The following is a 12,408-nucleotide window of genomic DNA, read 5'->3' as shown; positions in this document are numbered from 1 at the left end:
GAATGCCATGGCTTGTCCTTCTGTCTTGCAATGCTCACAGGGTTTTTTTTTCCTTCTTACATAGTTCAACAGAAAAATGTTCAAGGATATTTCTCATATTAAGTCTTACTTTGGTGAAACACCTTGCTGTTGAAGACTTCTAGTTTTAGTAGATAGGGGGGAAGTTAAGCTTTGCCTCCCTGAAATAATGTGTGCTGGGTGACTGTTCATTTTATTTTTTTTCCAGTTAGTCACACAAGCACATGAAAAGCTGCCACCACCTTGTGGATTTAACATGAGGGTTTCTCTATAAGCAGATATTTGTTGGTTAGCATTTCTGGAAAGTTACAATTCTTATTATCTGGAGTGTTACTGACTCCTGCTTTATTGGCCACTCAAACACGTTTCACCCACACCATTCTTCTATGTAGTCTTAACTTTGGCATAAATGCCAACTTTTTTTTTTTCCCCAGAGAAATGTTTACCTAGACATTTACATGACAGGTATGTAACCACAGGTTTTCTACAAGATGCAGAACTTGTAACTTCATAGGAAATGTAGATCTGTGTCTTAATCAACCTGCAGTGAAGACGATGTATATAAGATATAGACATAATAGTTATGAGAACACTGGAAAGCTGGAAGAAGAATTTGTAGGTGCTCTCTCACTGTCACAAATTTGTGCTTCAGCATGAAAGGTTTAACTTTTAAGTGGCTTTTCTTTTTGGTTGATAGAGTACAGTACTGTTCTGAATCCTCAAAAAATAAGAAAATGGTTCTGATAAGTGTGTTGCATTTTAATAAATTTTGGCTCTCTCAAAATGTTAAGAAAAAAAAGAGGAAAAAAGATCACCTCGAGCTGTTTTACTGTAATGAGTTTAACCTTTGTCTTGTTTTTTAATATTTACAGGATTTTTTTCAGCTGCAGAATTTGACCACCACCTCAAAGGAACTCATTGTTAATATAATATATAGCATACTAGAGGCGATGAGCTAGTGGGCTTATTTCACAATTCCAAACTCCCACCTACTGCTAAAATCTATAGCTCTTCCCTTGATGCTGCAGTGTCCATCTACCTCAGCACCTGCCACATTTCACTTAAGTAATTGTTTGAAAATTAAAGGTTACCCACTCTCCTGTGAAAGTTGGTGGAGACTCGTTCCAAAATCAGCAGCTCTTCCCCTTCCTGAAATAAATTTTGGGGTTATAAAGCTCTGTCCAAAGTCATCACAAACCTGTGCTGGATTATGAGTCGCATTGTCATTTATGGTGTGCCTGAGCTTTTGTTTGGCTATTATGGACAAAGGAGTCTGCTTCACATGATGTAAGAAGTGTTTGCCCTAAGAAGAACAGAGGTCCTCTTGAACCAATTAGGCAAAAATAACAGCTGGGCTACCCACTAATAAGGAAGGTGCTGCTAAACCTCTTTTCATTGTGAGAAGAAATAAATCTTTTAAGGCTTACTCCCTTGCATTTTTATAGAGAGCAATTCTTTGAAAAATTCAGCAATCCAGCTGGGTGATATGTGCAGGAAGACTGTGAAGAAGATAAAGAAACTTTTAAAAATAAAAAATGGTATTATAGCTGTTAGATTTGGCAATTATAAATGTTTCATTGAAGATTTCAGTATTTAGAGAAAGTTTTACTGTTTAAATTGTTAAGAACATGGAGTTTGGGGTTAGCACAACAGGCAGTCTCCCACAAGTTCCTTGTAGCTTGTTCTGCAAGAGGACATTCCTTCCTGGAGCAAATCTCTTCTGATATCTTCTTTAAATAAAGGCAGCCCACATATATTTTTAGTAAGTCTGAGAGAAAAGCAGGAAGAGGAGGTTACAGAGGATTGGGACAGGTAATGCTAACTTTTTAGCCTTACCTTTTCTGTGAAAATAACCCCATCCTGGCCAAACAACTAGTTAGGTAGGGAGACCACCTATGTTGCCCTGTCAGATTGACTCTTCCTGAGAGAACCTCTAACGCCTCAAGGGGGATGGTGTGGAAGTGGTCAGGCACAAAGAAAGGAAGGAGTATCTAGAATTCTTGTGTGGGTGCTACATACTGTGATTTACTGTATATTACTGTGATTTACTGATTTTTTTTTTTTTTTAATATAGTAGTGGCAAGTGGCAACTAGAGCAATCTGTGCTACTGTCCTGTAAGAGGCATATCTTCTCCAGGACTTTATCCTGGATCCGTGGAGGAGATTAGCTATGGAGCAGAGGAAGTTTGACAGCCCTTCTATGTGTCTGAGATGTGTTCTGTTAGTACCCCAGATTATTTTGGGGAAAAGGGCAGTTTTTTCCCATGGTCTTTACTGCCCAGGTGTTGTTTATTTGGTTTTTTGTTTGTTTATTGGGTATGGCCCCCTTTCAATAGCTTTTTGCTGTTAATATCTGAATGTAAGTAATTTTCCTACGTGATAGAATTGCAGAAGGTTTGATGCATGAATAAACAGTTAACTGAGCTGAACACTTTGACATTGAGTTAATTAATCTCTCAAAGGTGTGTCCTCTTCTGATGTGCTCTGAGATGTGAGTAAAGACTTTTTGAGCAGAAAACAAACAAAAGTATATGATACTGGTCTGTACATTGTGGAAATGCTGCTGCTTTGTCTTTTTTCATTCAAGTCAGTGGACTATGGGCAAACGAGCAGGCAAGTCACAGATGAACTCAATGGCACAATTATTCTGATATTTGTGGTTTTCCTCTGTTCAACCCTCAAAATAATTTGAATGTTGTTAGGAACGTCTGTCTTTGTAAATATATCGTGGCTGAGCCATCCTTAGAAATAAAAATTGAAGAAAAATTTTAAATTATTGGCTGCTGTCCTAATTTCCTGGCTACTGTTACTTTGGTCAGTGGGTGGCCTGGTCAGCCTTTCCAAAGCCAATTTTCATTTTAAGATATTTTTATTTCTTTGAAATAGGTCAAGCCTTTGGAAAATGAGGGAGCAGCCTGCTTGTGCTTATGTGGATGAAGGCTTATATGTGCAACAAAGTAGCTGTAGAGTTTTTATATTCTGTTTGCAGTAATAGTAAACAGAGCATCTAAAATAACCACTTGCACATTGCAACAAACACATCATCATTTGCTTAAAAAGAGTTATAATTACAGTTGACGAAGCATGGACACCATAAAAAATGCATTAGTTTGGCTTGACACATTAATTACCTGTTTTTGCAGATGTTTTTATATATTGTTGTGTGAACAGTTTACAAAATAATTACAGGAAAGTCATATGGAAAATAAACTAAGTGGGTGGTTTCTCGCCTTAATATTTTCATTCATGTGAATCTGTGTGAGGCACAGCTGCTCCGTAGCAAATGCAGAGGGAGAGAGAGAGACGGGGAATCTTGAGGGGGTTTTTATTCTGAGGTCTCTATGATCAGCCTTGCTGCACTTTTATATCTTGCTTTAGCAGTGTAGTTTTTAAATGTGTAAAATGACATTGCTGATTTAATCCCAGTGATCAGGAGAGGGGAGAAGCTTTGATCCTGATCAGATGAAACATAAATCTTCTAGTATCTAGGAAAATAAATGAAAAATCAATATTATTTTAAGCAGGATGATCTTTTATGAGCAGTTGTAAAGATTCATCAAAGGCTTTGACACAGTTTAAACATTTCCTGTTTGCTGCCATTTAAAGAAAAATGCCTTTCAAGTTTAAATTGTAATTAGAGAGATACCTCTTTAGATTATTGTGGGCTAACCACAGAATGGAAATAGGAGCTCAGTGTGCTCAAGCAATTTTTAAATCAGAAGTTCCTAACTAGGAATAAATTATTATTCCTAATTTATTATAAAATAAAATAGATTCTTTTGAGAATATACATTTTGCATAACTAAAAACACTATTCCATGGCAAAATGTAACATTGAATTTTAAAAAAATAATGCATAAAGTCTGAATCACAGCTTTAACATCTGTCAAATATAAGGATTTGTTCTAGTACTTTGTTTTAGTGATTTATTTGGTTTTAAGTGAAGAGTTCTATGACCTCAAATTTGACATAAATGCTAAAGATTATTTTGAGTTTAATGGGGTCTTTATTGTTACTCCCTGTGTTTGAGGCTTTTAAAATAGCGTTTATTTGTTTATTAAACTAATATCCTGTATTTATTTACAAATTTTTGTGGGATATTGGCTGTTTAAATGGGAATTTGTATAGGAATGTAGTCTTTTTCATTTTCTTGGTTAAATTAATGCAAAGAATAAAAAGCCAAAATCCTATTTCCATAAATCCAATTCTTAAACACTCACCTGTTAAAGTATTCAGAGACTGAACTGTTAATGATCTTATTCACAAATAAGATGCAAGAACTTGATGAATAAATCTTGTTTAGTGAATCCACACCCTTTTTATGGCTAAAGATTTTAATGAGGCAACAGTTTGCAAATGTTATTTAACAAATTACTCAGGAAGGAAAAGTAGAAGGAAAACTGAAATTAATGTCTTGTGAAAGTAGGGAGAACAAAGACAGCTCTAAGGGGACATCCTAGCCTGTTTGCGTTAATTACTGTAAAATTACTGAAGCATCGAAAAAAGGCAATAAACATCCAAAGTAAATACACATAACTAACAATTAAGCAGTAAGCTTGACTTTTATGATAGCCTTAGACACTAACCTAGCAGTTTTCTACCAGTCTGCTTGAAGGAAACACTGGCTGAAGAGTTTATTGTTGCTGTGGAGATGTCTTGTTTTCCCTGAGCGACTGCCACTTTGTGTGTCAGAGAGAATGTGGGTGCTCACCAGTGGATCGGCACAAGAAAGTTTTATGGTGGATTAACATTATGTGCAGAGATGAAAGTAAGAACGTTAGTCACGTTTTAAGGAATTGCAACACACACTTATAAAAAAATACTGTGTATCTATTCTCTTCTGATAAAGACAAATTCAAGTTCAAACAGTTGAGTGATGTTTTTTGTTTTTTTTTTTTTTTAAATCCTGGATGGGAACAAGACTGGCAGTCTCATGTAGTGGAATCTAGGTACAAAGTGCCCTCTGTCTTTAGAAAGAGAGAAATTACTGAGAAATCGATACACATCTGTAATATTGAATGCTAAAGTGCACTGAATTTCTGACTGTCCTGCTTCTTCCCAAACTAAGTGTACACAAAAGTTTTTGCAGAGCAGGGCTCTGAGTCTCTATCCAAGGAGGTGACAGCACTTTTTCCTCCTGCTGTGAGGTGGATAGTAAGATTTACAATAGATCACTTACCACAGGATTTGGAGTAGATCCGAAGTCTCTTCTGCTTATTCTTGATGGAATCTGTGTGATAGTTCCGTGTGTTCGGGTAGTCTCTAGTCATGATATGAAAGAAGTGGGAATCTCTATTTTATAATGAGGTCAGAATGACTAGTGGCACGTCATGGCAACATAAAGTGAAAAAGTGCCTGTGCCGTCTTCACACTCTAATATTTGTTTAAAGCAAAAGCAATGATTCATTTTCTCTTGTTTGGGGCAGGGGAAAAACAGCAGCTCTGATAGCTTACAAGGGAGGAACTCTCCATGAAATTTCTGAAGCGATATTGTACTTAATTTTTGATTGTTCTCTGCCATCTAGAAAGTGTTTTGGGAAAACTGGACAACCTGCTATTTAACCCATCCAGGGTTCAAGCTAGCCAGCTATGGTTGCCTGAAGGATCAGAGCGAGTCCTCCTGCCCTGAGCTGCTGGAGGTACACGGCTGCAGCTCATCTCTTCTTCAGGTCCTGCCAGCTGTGAAGCTGAGTGCAAGTTGCTGAGGGGCTTGCATGTGTGCACACATGCTCTGTATGGACATGGTTCACCACAGATGGATTGGCACAGGCAGAAGGATACGGCCTCTACAGGCACCTGCATGACCGCTGGCAGCGTGAACAACCCAATGTCTTTTGAACTATTGCTGGTCAGGGAAAGACTTGCTGTTCAGCTCTCTCTGGTAGCTCTCCCCAAGGTCCATGGTCCAGCTCTCAGACACTGTGTCTGACTGGCCTGCTTATCGGTCTTGAAGTTTGTTGGCGTATCTTATGCACAGAGAATAAGGAGTACAGTAATGCAGAGAATAGTGAGAAACAGTTTTCTAAGAAGGTGAGACAGGCGCTGCTCAGATACAGGGTTCAGTCAGACTAGCATATTGACCAGCAACCTGCTTATTCATAATTTACCCATGAAATTTCCGCCTCTTTTCTCATGCTTGTGCCCCACATCCACCTTGACCCTCCCTTCAATCATGCTCTTAAAAATTTCACAATGTCTTACACATTGCCACAATTGCCCCCTGAAAACCTCTTGCAGTAAGTTCTGAATGCAAGCTTTTACACAGTAAGTTCTCCCTCGGAAATTCCATAATAAACTTGCTCTTTTTTATGAGACTCATTCTTGATAACCCACAATAATCCTATTTTTTTCGTTATCAATTACCAAGTTGCTGGTTGAACTCCTTCAAGGTTACACTCATGTTCCTTTCATGGCCCGTTGATCAGTGTCTTAGGAGTTTCAGCCTTCCTTATTGACTGTTATCTGCTGTTGGTTAGGATTTGTGTGTTTAATTTATTACCTCTCTTGTTTCTTGCCTTGTCTTTCATGTTAAGTAGCTGTTAGGCAGATAATCCAGATAATCTTGCGGTTCCTTGCCCTGTTGGAGCATCAGTTTGAGGGGTGCTGGCTTGCACCTGGCAGTGCAGAGCCCGTTGCAGTCAAGGCTGTGCTTCTGCAAGTCTTGGATGGCCTTCGTTAGGGCTGGAAGAGACTGCCAGGACTGTGTGAAGTCTCTGCCTCTGGGACAGTTGTCTCTAGCTTATTTTCAGCGTAGTAATCTCAGTTCTCTGTTGTAACAATTGCGTCTCACGGTCTTTTTATCTGTGCCTGGCAGTTGACTGGTTGGGCGTTGTCATCACAAACTGAGTCAGTTATAACACTATACTGCTTGTGATGTGAATGCCTAAATATAAACTGTAAGTTTTAGAGTGAATACAGAATTTGTGTGGTATCATGGGATTCTCACCTCTTGTAAGAGTCTGGGTAGATTAGAAATAACACAGTGGTGGTTCAGCCATCTGGGAGATGAAGTAATTGGTGCAAGTGCTTATTCCTTTCTTCCCGTGTTACCCTAAGTCAAGAGGCAAGGAATGGCTAGCATTGGAAAGCTGTGAGCAAGAGTTCTTGGGGTCTCTCATGTTGCCTTCTGGTTTTTAATATCGTTTCTAGACTTAATTTGTACTTAGGAAAGTCCATACTGGAAACCTGAGGAAAAAATAACTTTATTGTTTTGTTGTAAATGTCTTATTCTGCCTTTCCTAATTGATTCTGCTTTTTTAATATGACATTTGGATCAGTGGTTTGTTTTAGTTCTTACTTATGTTACCATAGGAACATATACCAAATCTCAGAAATATTAGGTGAGGCTTTTTATTTACCTTAGTCTATGGCAAGGTTTAAATTGTTATTTTTGTAGAACTCTGAGATCATAGTACTGGATTTTTAGAAGATGTATGTCTGTAGGTTTCATTACGGATAAGCCAAAGGAAATCAAAAAGGTAGAATCAAAGTAGTCATGTGCTTTGATTACTTAGTACCTCTCTCTTTGTAGAAAACATAACTTTTTTTTTTTTCTCTATTGAGGTGAATCAAGTCCAACTCGTCGAGAAGCAGTGAAAAGGAAGACTGCAGAATATCTTATGCGCGCTGAAAAAATTTCCAATCTCTACCATAAGTCCTCCGAAGATGCATCTGTTTCTATGGTAGGCTTTAATTTATTTTTTCGAACCAGAATTTGTTATAATTAAGTTGTCTTGTCTTTTAGCAAAGCATATTCAAGCTTAAGGTTCAAAAACTAGCTAGACTTTCTCTTTTGGGAGGCCTGAGGAGTATTTTGATGTTACACTTTTGCTAAGTTGCCATTCTTTTCTGATTCTTGTTGGTGTTTCCTAACATTATGAAGAATTTTTGGTTTAATACAGGGCTGGTTTTCACATGCTTTCCTGCTACTTACAGTTGATGAGGTAAACATTTTTCATCATACTAAAGAATCTAAAGGTAAAGCAAAAAACCACATTAGAATGTAACATTTAATTTGACTTTTCCATGAGAATATTGCTTGGCCCTGTAGGGAGTGAGAAAGCTGTTGGTTTCTTCAGCTTAGCACATAGTGGTGTGTCAGAAGTGAGTTGAGCACATGATAGAAGAGGTCAGATGAATTTTCCACAGAATAAGTACTTAATTATGCAAAGGTTATTCCTGATCCTTTCAAATGTCTCTCTTGGATATGCTCGTATGATCAACTCCTTCTTGATTTTTAGGAAGTTTCTGTACTATTCCCACTTTCTTGAGCAGAAACACCCTTATCTGTACTTGCACAAAAGACAAACACAGCTTGTTCCAAGATACCCTCAATAAATTTCTGCTTTGCCCTTCCCCAAACAGTTCCTTTGGGACTTATCTGTTCTTACTTTAGACTTTTACCGCAGTCATGCTAAACTGTCTGTGATTGTCAATGACTGCCCTATTGTAGTAAGTACAAAAGCTACCAACTTCCTGACTCTCTACTTTAATATCAAGTGAGGACAAAAGGCACAGAAGATTATTGCATCTTACTTTGCACAGATCTAAAAGTGCTTTAAGGAGACCACTGCTGCAAAAATGGGAAGGCTTCTAAAATCTGTCTAATAAGTAAATTAAAAAAGCAAAGACACTGTTCTGTAAGGGTAGCTTTTTTTATGTTGAGAGCCCACAAGTACAATTTTGAGGATGTTCCAAATGGGATACATTTTGTGAGGTTTGGAGTCTTGCTGTTGCTATGAATTGTACTTTGAACAATTTAGTATTTTGGACTGATATGAACTCCTACCAGGTACTCTTTTCTTTGGGTCAAACGCCCCTGAAAATGGGGAAAAAAAATCTATATTGAATGGAAACCTCAGTGTGTTTGGAAAGTGCAGAACAAGAGAAAAAACCCACAAGCAACCTATTTTTGCCTTTTTATAAGTTTAAAAATTAATTGTGGTTGAGAAGGAGGAAGAAATAGGTTGCATTTTTGTATGTGAACTTGAGAGGTAAAGTATTTCCTCTTTTATGCTGTACTAAGACACATGCCTTCTTTGCAGATCCAAAGAAAAGCAGATTTAATTGGAATAAGACAAGAAAAAAGAAGTGGTGAGAATAGGAAACCATTCTTCTGTGCTGAAAATCAAAATGGACAAGTTATGGCAAACCTGATTTTGCACAAGCAAGATGTTGCACCTGGCTGATTCTCATTTTTACAAAAAAACCCCATGTTTCCATGATTTAGTTTTGGGTTTTTTTCCTAAGTTTGTACATTTATTTTTATGTCCTTTATTTGCTGCTCTTCATAATGCATACATTTTACTTTTATCTTAGAGCTTTGGAATTTTCTGACATCAAGGGCAGATGGTGCTGATGGGTCATGATGGTTGTGTTGAGGAACAGCTTGTCTCTGAGCTGATAGCTGAAAGTTAATCAGGAGAAGGACTTCTCTCCAGAAGTTATTCTAAGGGTAGAGGTAGGAACCACAAAGAATTGGCATGCTCTGTGCTTTGGTTTAGTGGCTTAAGGAACATGAGGAATGTGACTCTTCCTTCATGTTAATTGCTGAACAGACTTGAATTCTTGCACCGTAGTTACTGCTTATTCTTTGTACTGCCCAATATAGTTTATATTAAGAGTTTGCATGAATTTTTCCCTCTCATACAGACAGTGATAAGTGCACTGAAATGACCTGCACCTATATGCAATGTGATTCTTAGGAATACCAGTAGAGACATGCAGATACTTTGTGTCCTTCTCCTAAAAGAACTAAGTCCATATTGTGCAAGGTTAGTGCAGGACCTGGACCCTATTAAGACTGGAAGAGTGCAGTTTTGTTATGGTAAGCATGGTTCAGTGCAGGGAATGTCAAGGGCAGTGAGGGTGCTGAGACCATTCCTTGCAGGAGGAGGTCTGACTGATAGACAAGCCTTGGCACTTAAGGCAAAGTGCTCTTGTTCATGATGTGATGTTACCAGGCAGAACTGCTTTGTCACCCATGTTTGCTGTAGATGGCTTTGTGTTTCCTATTGTGCCCTTACAAGGAACCATCATGGTGATCAGCATCAGAACTAGGCTCACATGCCTTTCTTAGACATGGACTTCTACTTCTTTTTCACCCACCAGGTCAGGGAACTGTCCAGCAAGGGACGAGAGAAGCTCAGAAGTGCAGGTTGGGTTATTGCCCTGCACTTCTCAGCCTCTCGAATCTCCCAAAGGCTCAGGCTGCCAGCCATGTGCTGAGTCACATGCAGCAATCTCAAAAGACTGTGCCCACTACCCATACCCCAAGCTACCCATTTGCCATCTGAACACGACATGAAGGCAAAGCACAGTGGCTTGCTTTTCTCTGAGGTCCTGGGGCAGGAGAAAGTGAGCCATTCTTTCGTGGCTGGAAATGCCAGACACTTGCCTCTTCGAAGACCAGATTTCCCTAGAGGCAAAAGTCTGGCATTTCAGAGCTGAGAAGCAAAAATTATCTTTGGTGCCATGGAAACCAAACAAAGAACAACAGTACTTTGTTACTTTTCTTGCCTCAACAAAAATTCAGCAGTGTAACCCTCAAGGATAGCATCCTTAGCAACCACCCTGCTGCTGGCAAGTGCAAGTGGTGAAGAGAGAAACACAAGAAGAGGGTGTTTGGAGAACCCTTGGCACTGTTAAAAAAAGGTTGTGGATAGAGGGCTTAATGATGGATAGAAGATTTCTTAAAGCTGGAAAGAAACACAGGGAGCTGATGCAACTGTGACCGTGAACTGGGAACTCACTTGACAGAGTCTTGTAAACACTGAGAAAAGCCTTGCTGTGACCCATAAGAGTAGGAGATGTGGGGACATCTTCTGGAGCTTGTAAACAGACATGTAGACCTTCTGGAAAAACAAGCTGCAGCAAATGCTGTCCGTCTCTTCCTCCTTTGGCACAGCATGGCAGCTTCCAGGACCTTCTCTTCGACAAACGCTCCAGAGCACTGTGTAATGGCAGCAGCAGGTCATTTTGCTCGTTCTCAAGCTGCATTTTCTCCTCTGCCCCTTTATAAGTAGCAGCTCTGGGGAGCCACCCCCAAGCCTGAGAGGGGGCTGTAGCAACAGCCTCTGAATCACGCTGGATTGACTGTCAGAAAGGTGAAGTCTTACATAGCTGTCAGCTGCAAAGCCCAGCGCAGCTGTCTGTACAGGCTGTGGGTCCATTTTAACTTTGGTAGTTTTATAAAGGATACTTTTTCCCTCTTTGAAATTAGTTCTGATTCTACTCATGCCTAACTTCTTACATTCAGAGTTGTTTCTTTTTGCAGTGTTATGAAAGCTATTGTCTTTTAAAATGTCAATTATTTTTGATTTTCAAAGCAATTTACTAACAAGAGGTACATGCAAACCCGATGCCCAAACAGAAGAAGCAACTTTCATTCTTTGTGGTTTTCATAAGATATCTTCCTAAAATTCTCATTAAATGTGCATGAAAATTACATGAAGTATAAAGAAAATGCACTGCCATAGTTCTGTGAGATATAAATTTAACATAAAATAAGAAATTCAGTCTCAAGGCTTCCAAGATCACATGCAAGGTGTGTCCCAGCTTCAGGGAAGATGCATTCTCCAATTGGTTCTCACTGAGGGCCTTCTGAAGCACACTGTAGTTTTCTGTCATTCAGATGCAGGCAAAAACACAACCTGCTTTTCTCCTGATGCACAGGTAGGAAGGGGCTGGGATGTTCTGCAACACCAGGAGAGCTGGAAGCACTTTCATACCCATGAGGCAGTGTATCTGCCACAAAACAAGGCATCTCCTTGCTGCCATTGAAGATCTGGCTATGCTACAGGTAGATAGTTACTGAAGTCATCAGACTCAGACCTCTGAATGGCAAGGGGAGATTGTATTTTGATGTGCAGCTCTGTGTCGGTGTTCATGAAAGTTCTTTTCTTTTTTCTTATCCTGAGGATCTGTGGTGAATGCTGTCAAAGGTGGCAGCATTAGCAGTTAAATTAGCACAGCTTTCTGGGTGAAAGAATGAAGAGATTAAAATAAAGATAAAATAATTTATTAGAGGAGATCTGGGGAAAACAGCAGTTGTGCTGAGAAAGCTCTGAGGGGGCAGTGCAAGGTGTGTGCATGTGCTGGAGCACATGGGTTGCTTTGTGCAACCAAAGGAGGACCAGGACCTTATTTTTCACTGCATCCTGGGAAGCAGAGGGATGTAAGGAACTCCACAACAGGTGCTGGTATACCCCAGCCTGAGATGTGCACGTGATGTGGTTCTTGGGATTGTCCTATGCAGAGCCAGGAGTTGGATGCGATGATCCTTGTCTGTTCCTTCCAACTCAGGATATTCTATGATTTCCCATCAAATGGTGTTTGTGTTACTGGGCTATGAAAGTGCTCTTGCCTTAAATGAGGTTAATGTGAGAGGCC

General features: G+C 39.3%; 1 protein-coding gene across 7 annotated transcripts in view; it reads left to right on the top strand.

The window, feature by feature from the left end:
• The window catches only part of RPS6KC1 (ribosomal protein S6 kinase C1), an 88,253-nt gene that overhangs the window by 30,998 nt on the left and 44,847 nt on the right, over positions 1 to 12,408 (top strand). For all 7 annotated transcript variants that reach the window (XM_017811735.1, XM_017811734.1, XM_017811730.1 and 4 more), the window contains one exon: positions 7,582 to 7,700. In XM_017811735.1, the coding sequence (XP_017667224.1) occupies positions 7,582 to 7,700 (119 nt within the window). The remainder of the gene's footprint in view (positions 1 to 7,581; positions 7,701 to 12,408) is intronic.

Source organism: Lepidothrix coronata, unplaced genomic scaffold, assembly GCF_001604755.1.
Source record: "Lepidothrix coronata isolate B3197 unplaced genomic scaffold, Lepidothrix_coronata-1.0 Scaffold33, whole genome shotgun sequence".
In the NCBI taxonomy this organism is placed as follows: Eukaryota; Metazoa; Chordata; class Aves; order Passeriformes; family Pipridae; genus Lepidothrix; species Lepidothrix coronata.
The sequence above is the reverse complement of the archived record's forward strand: the minus strand, read 5'-3'. Positions and strand labels throughout refer to the sequence as shown.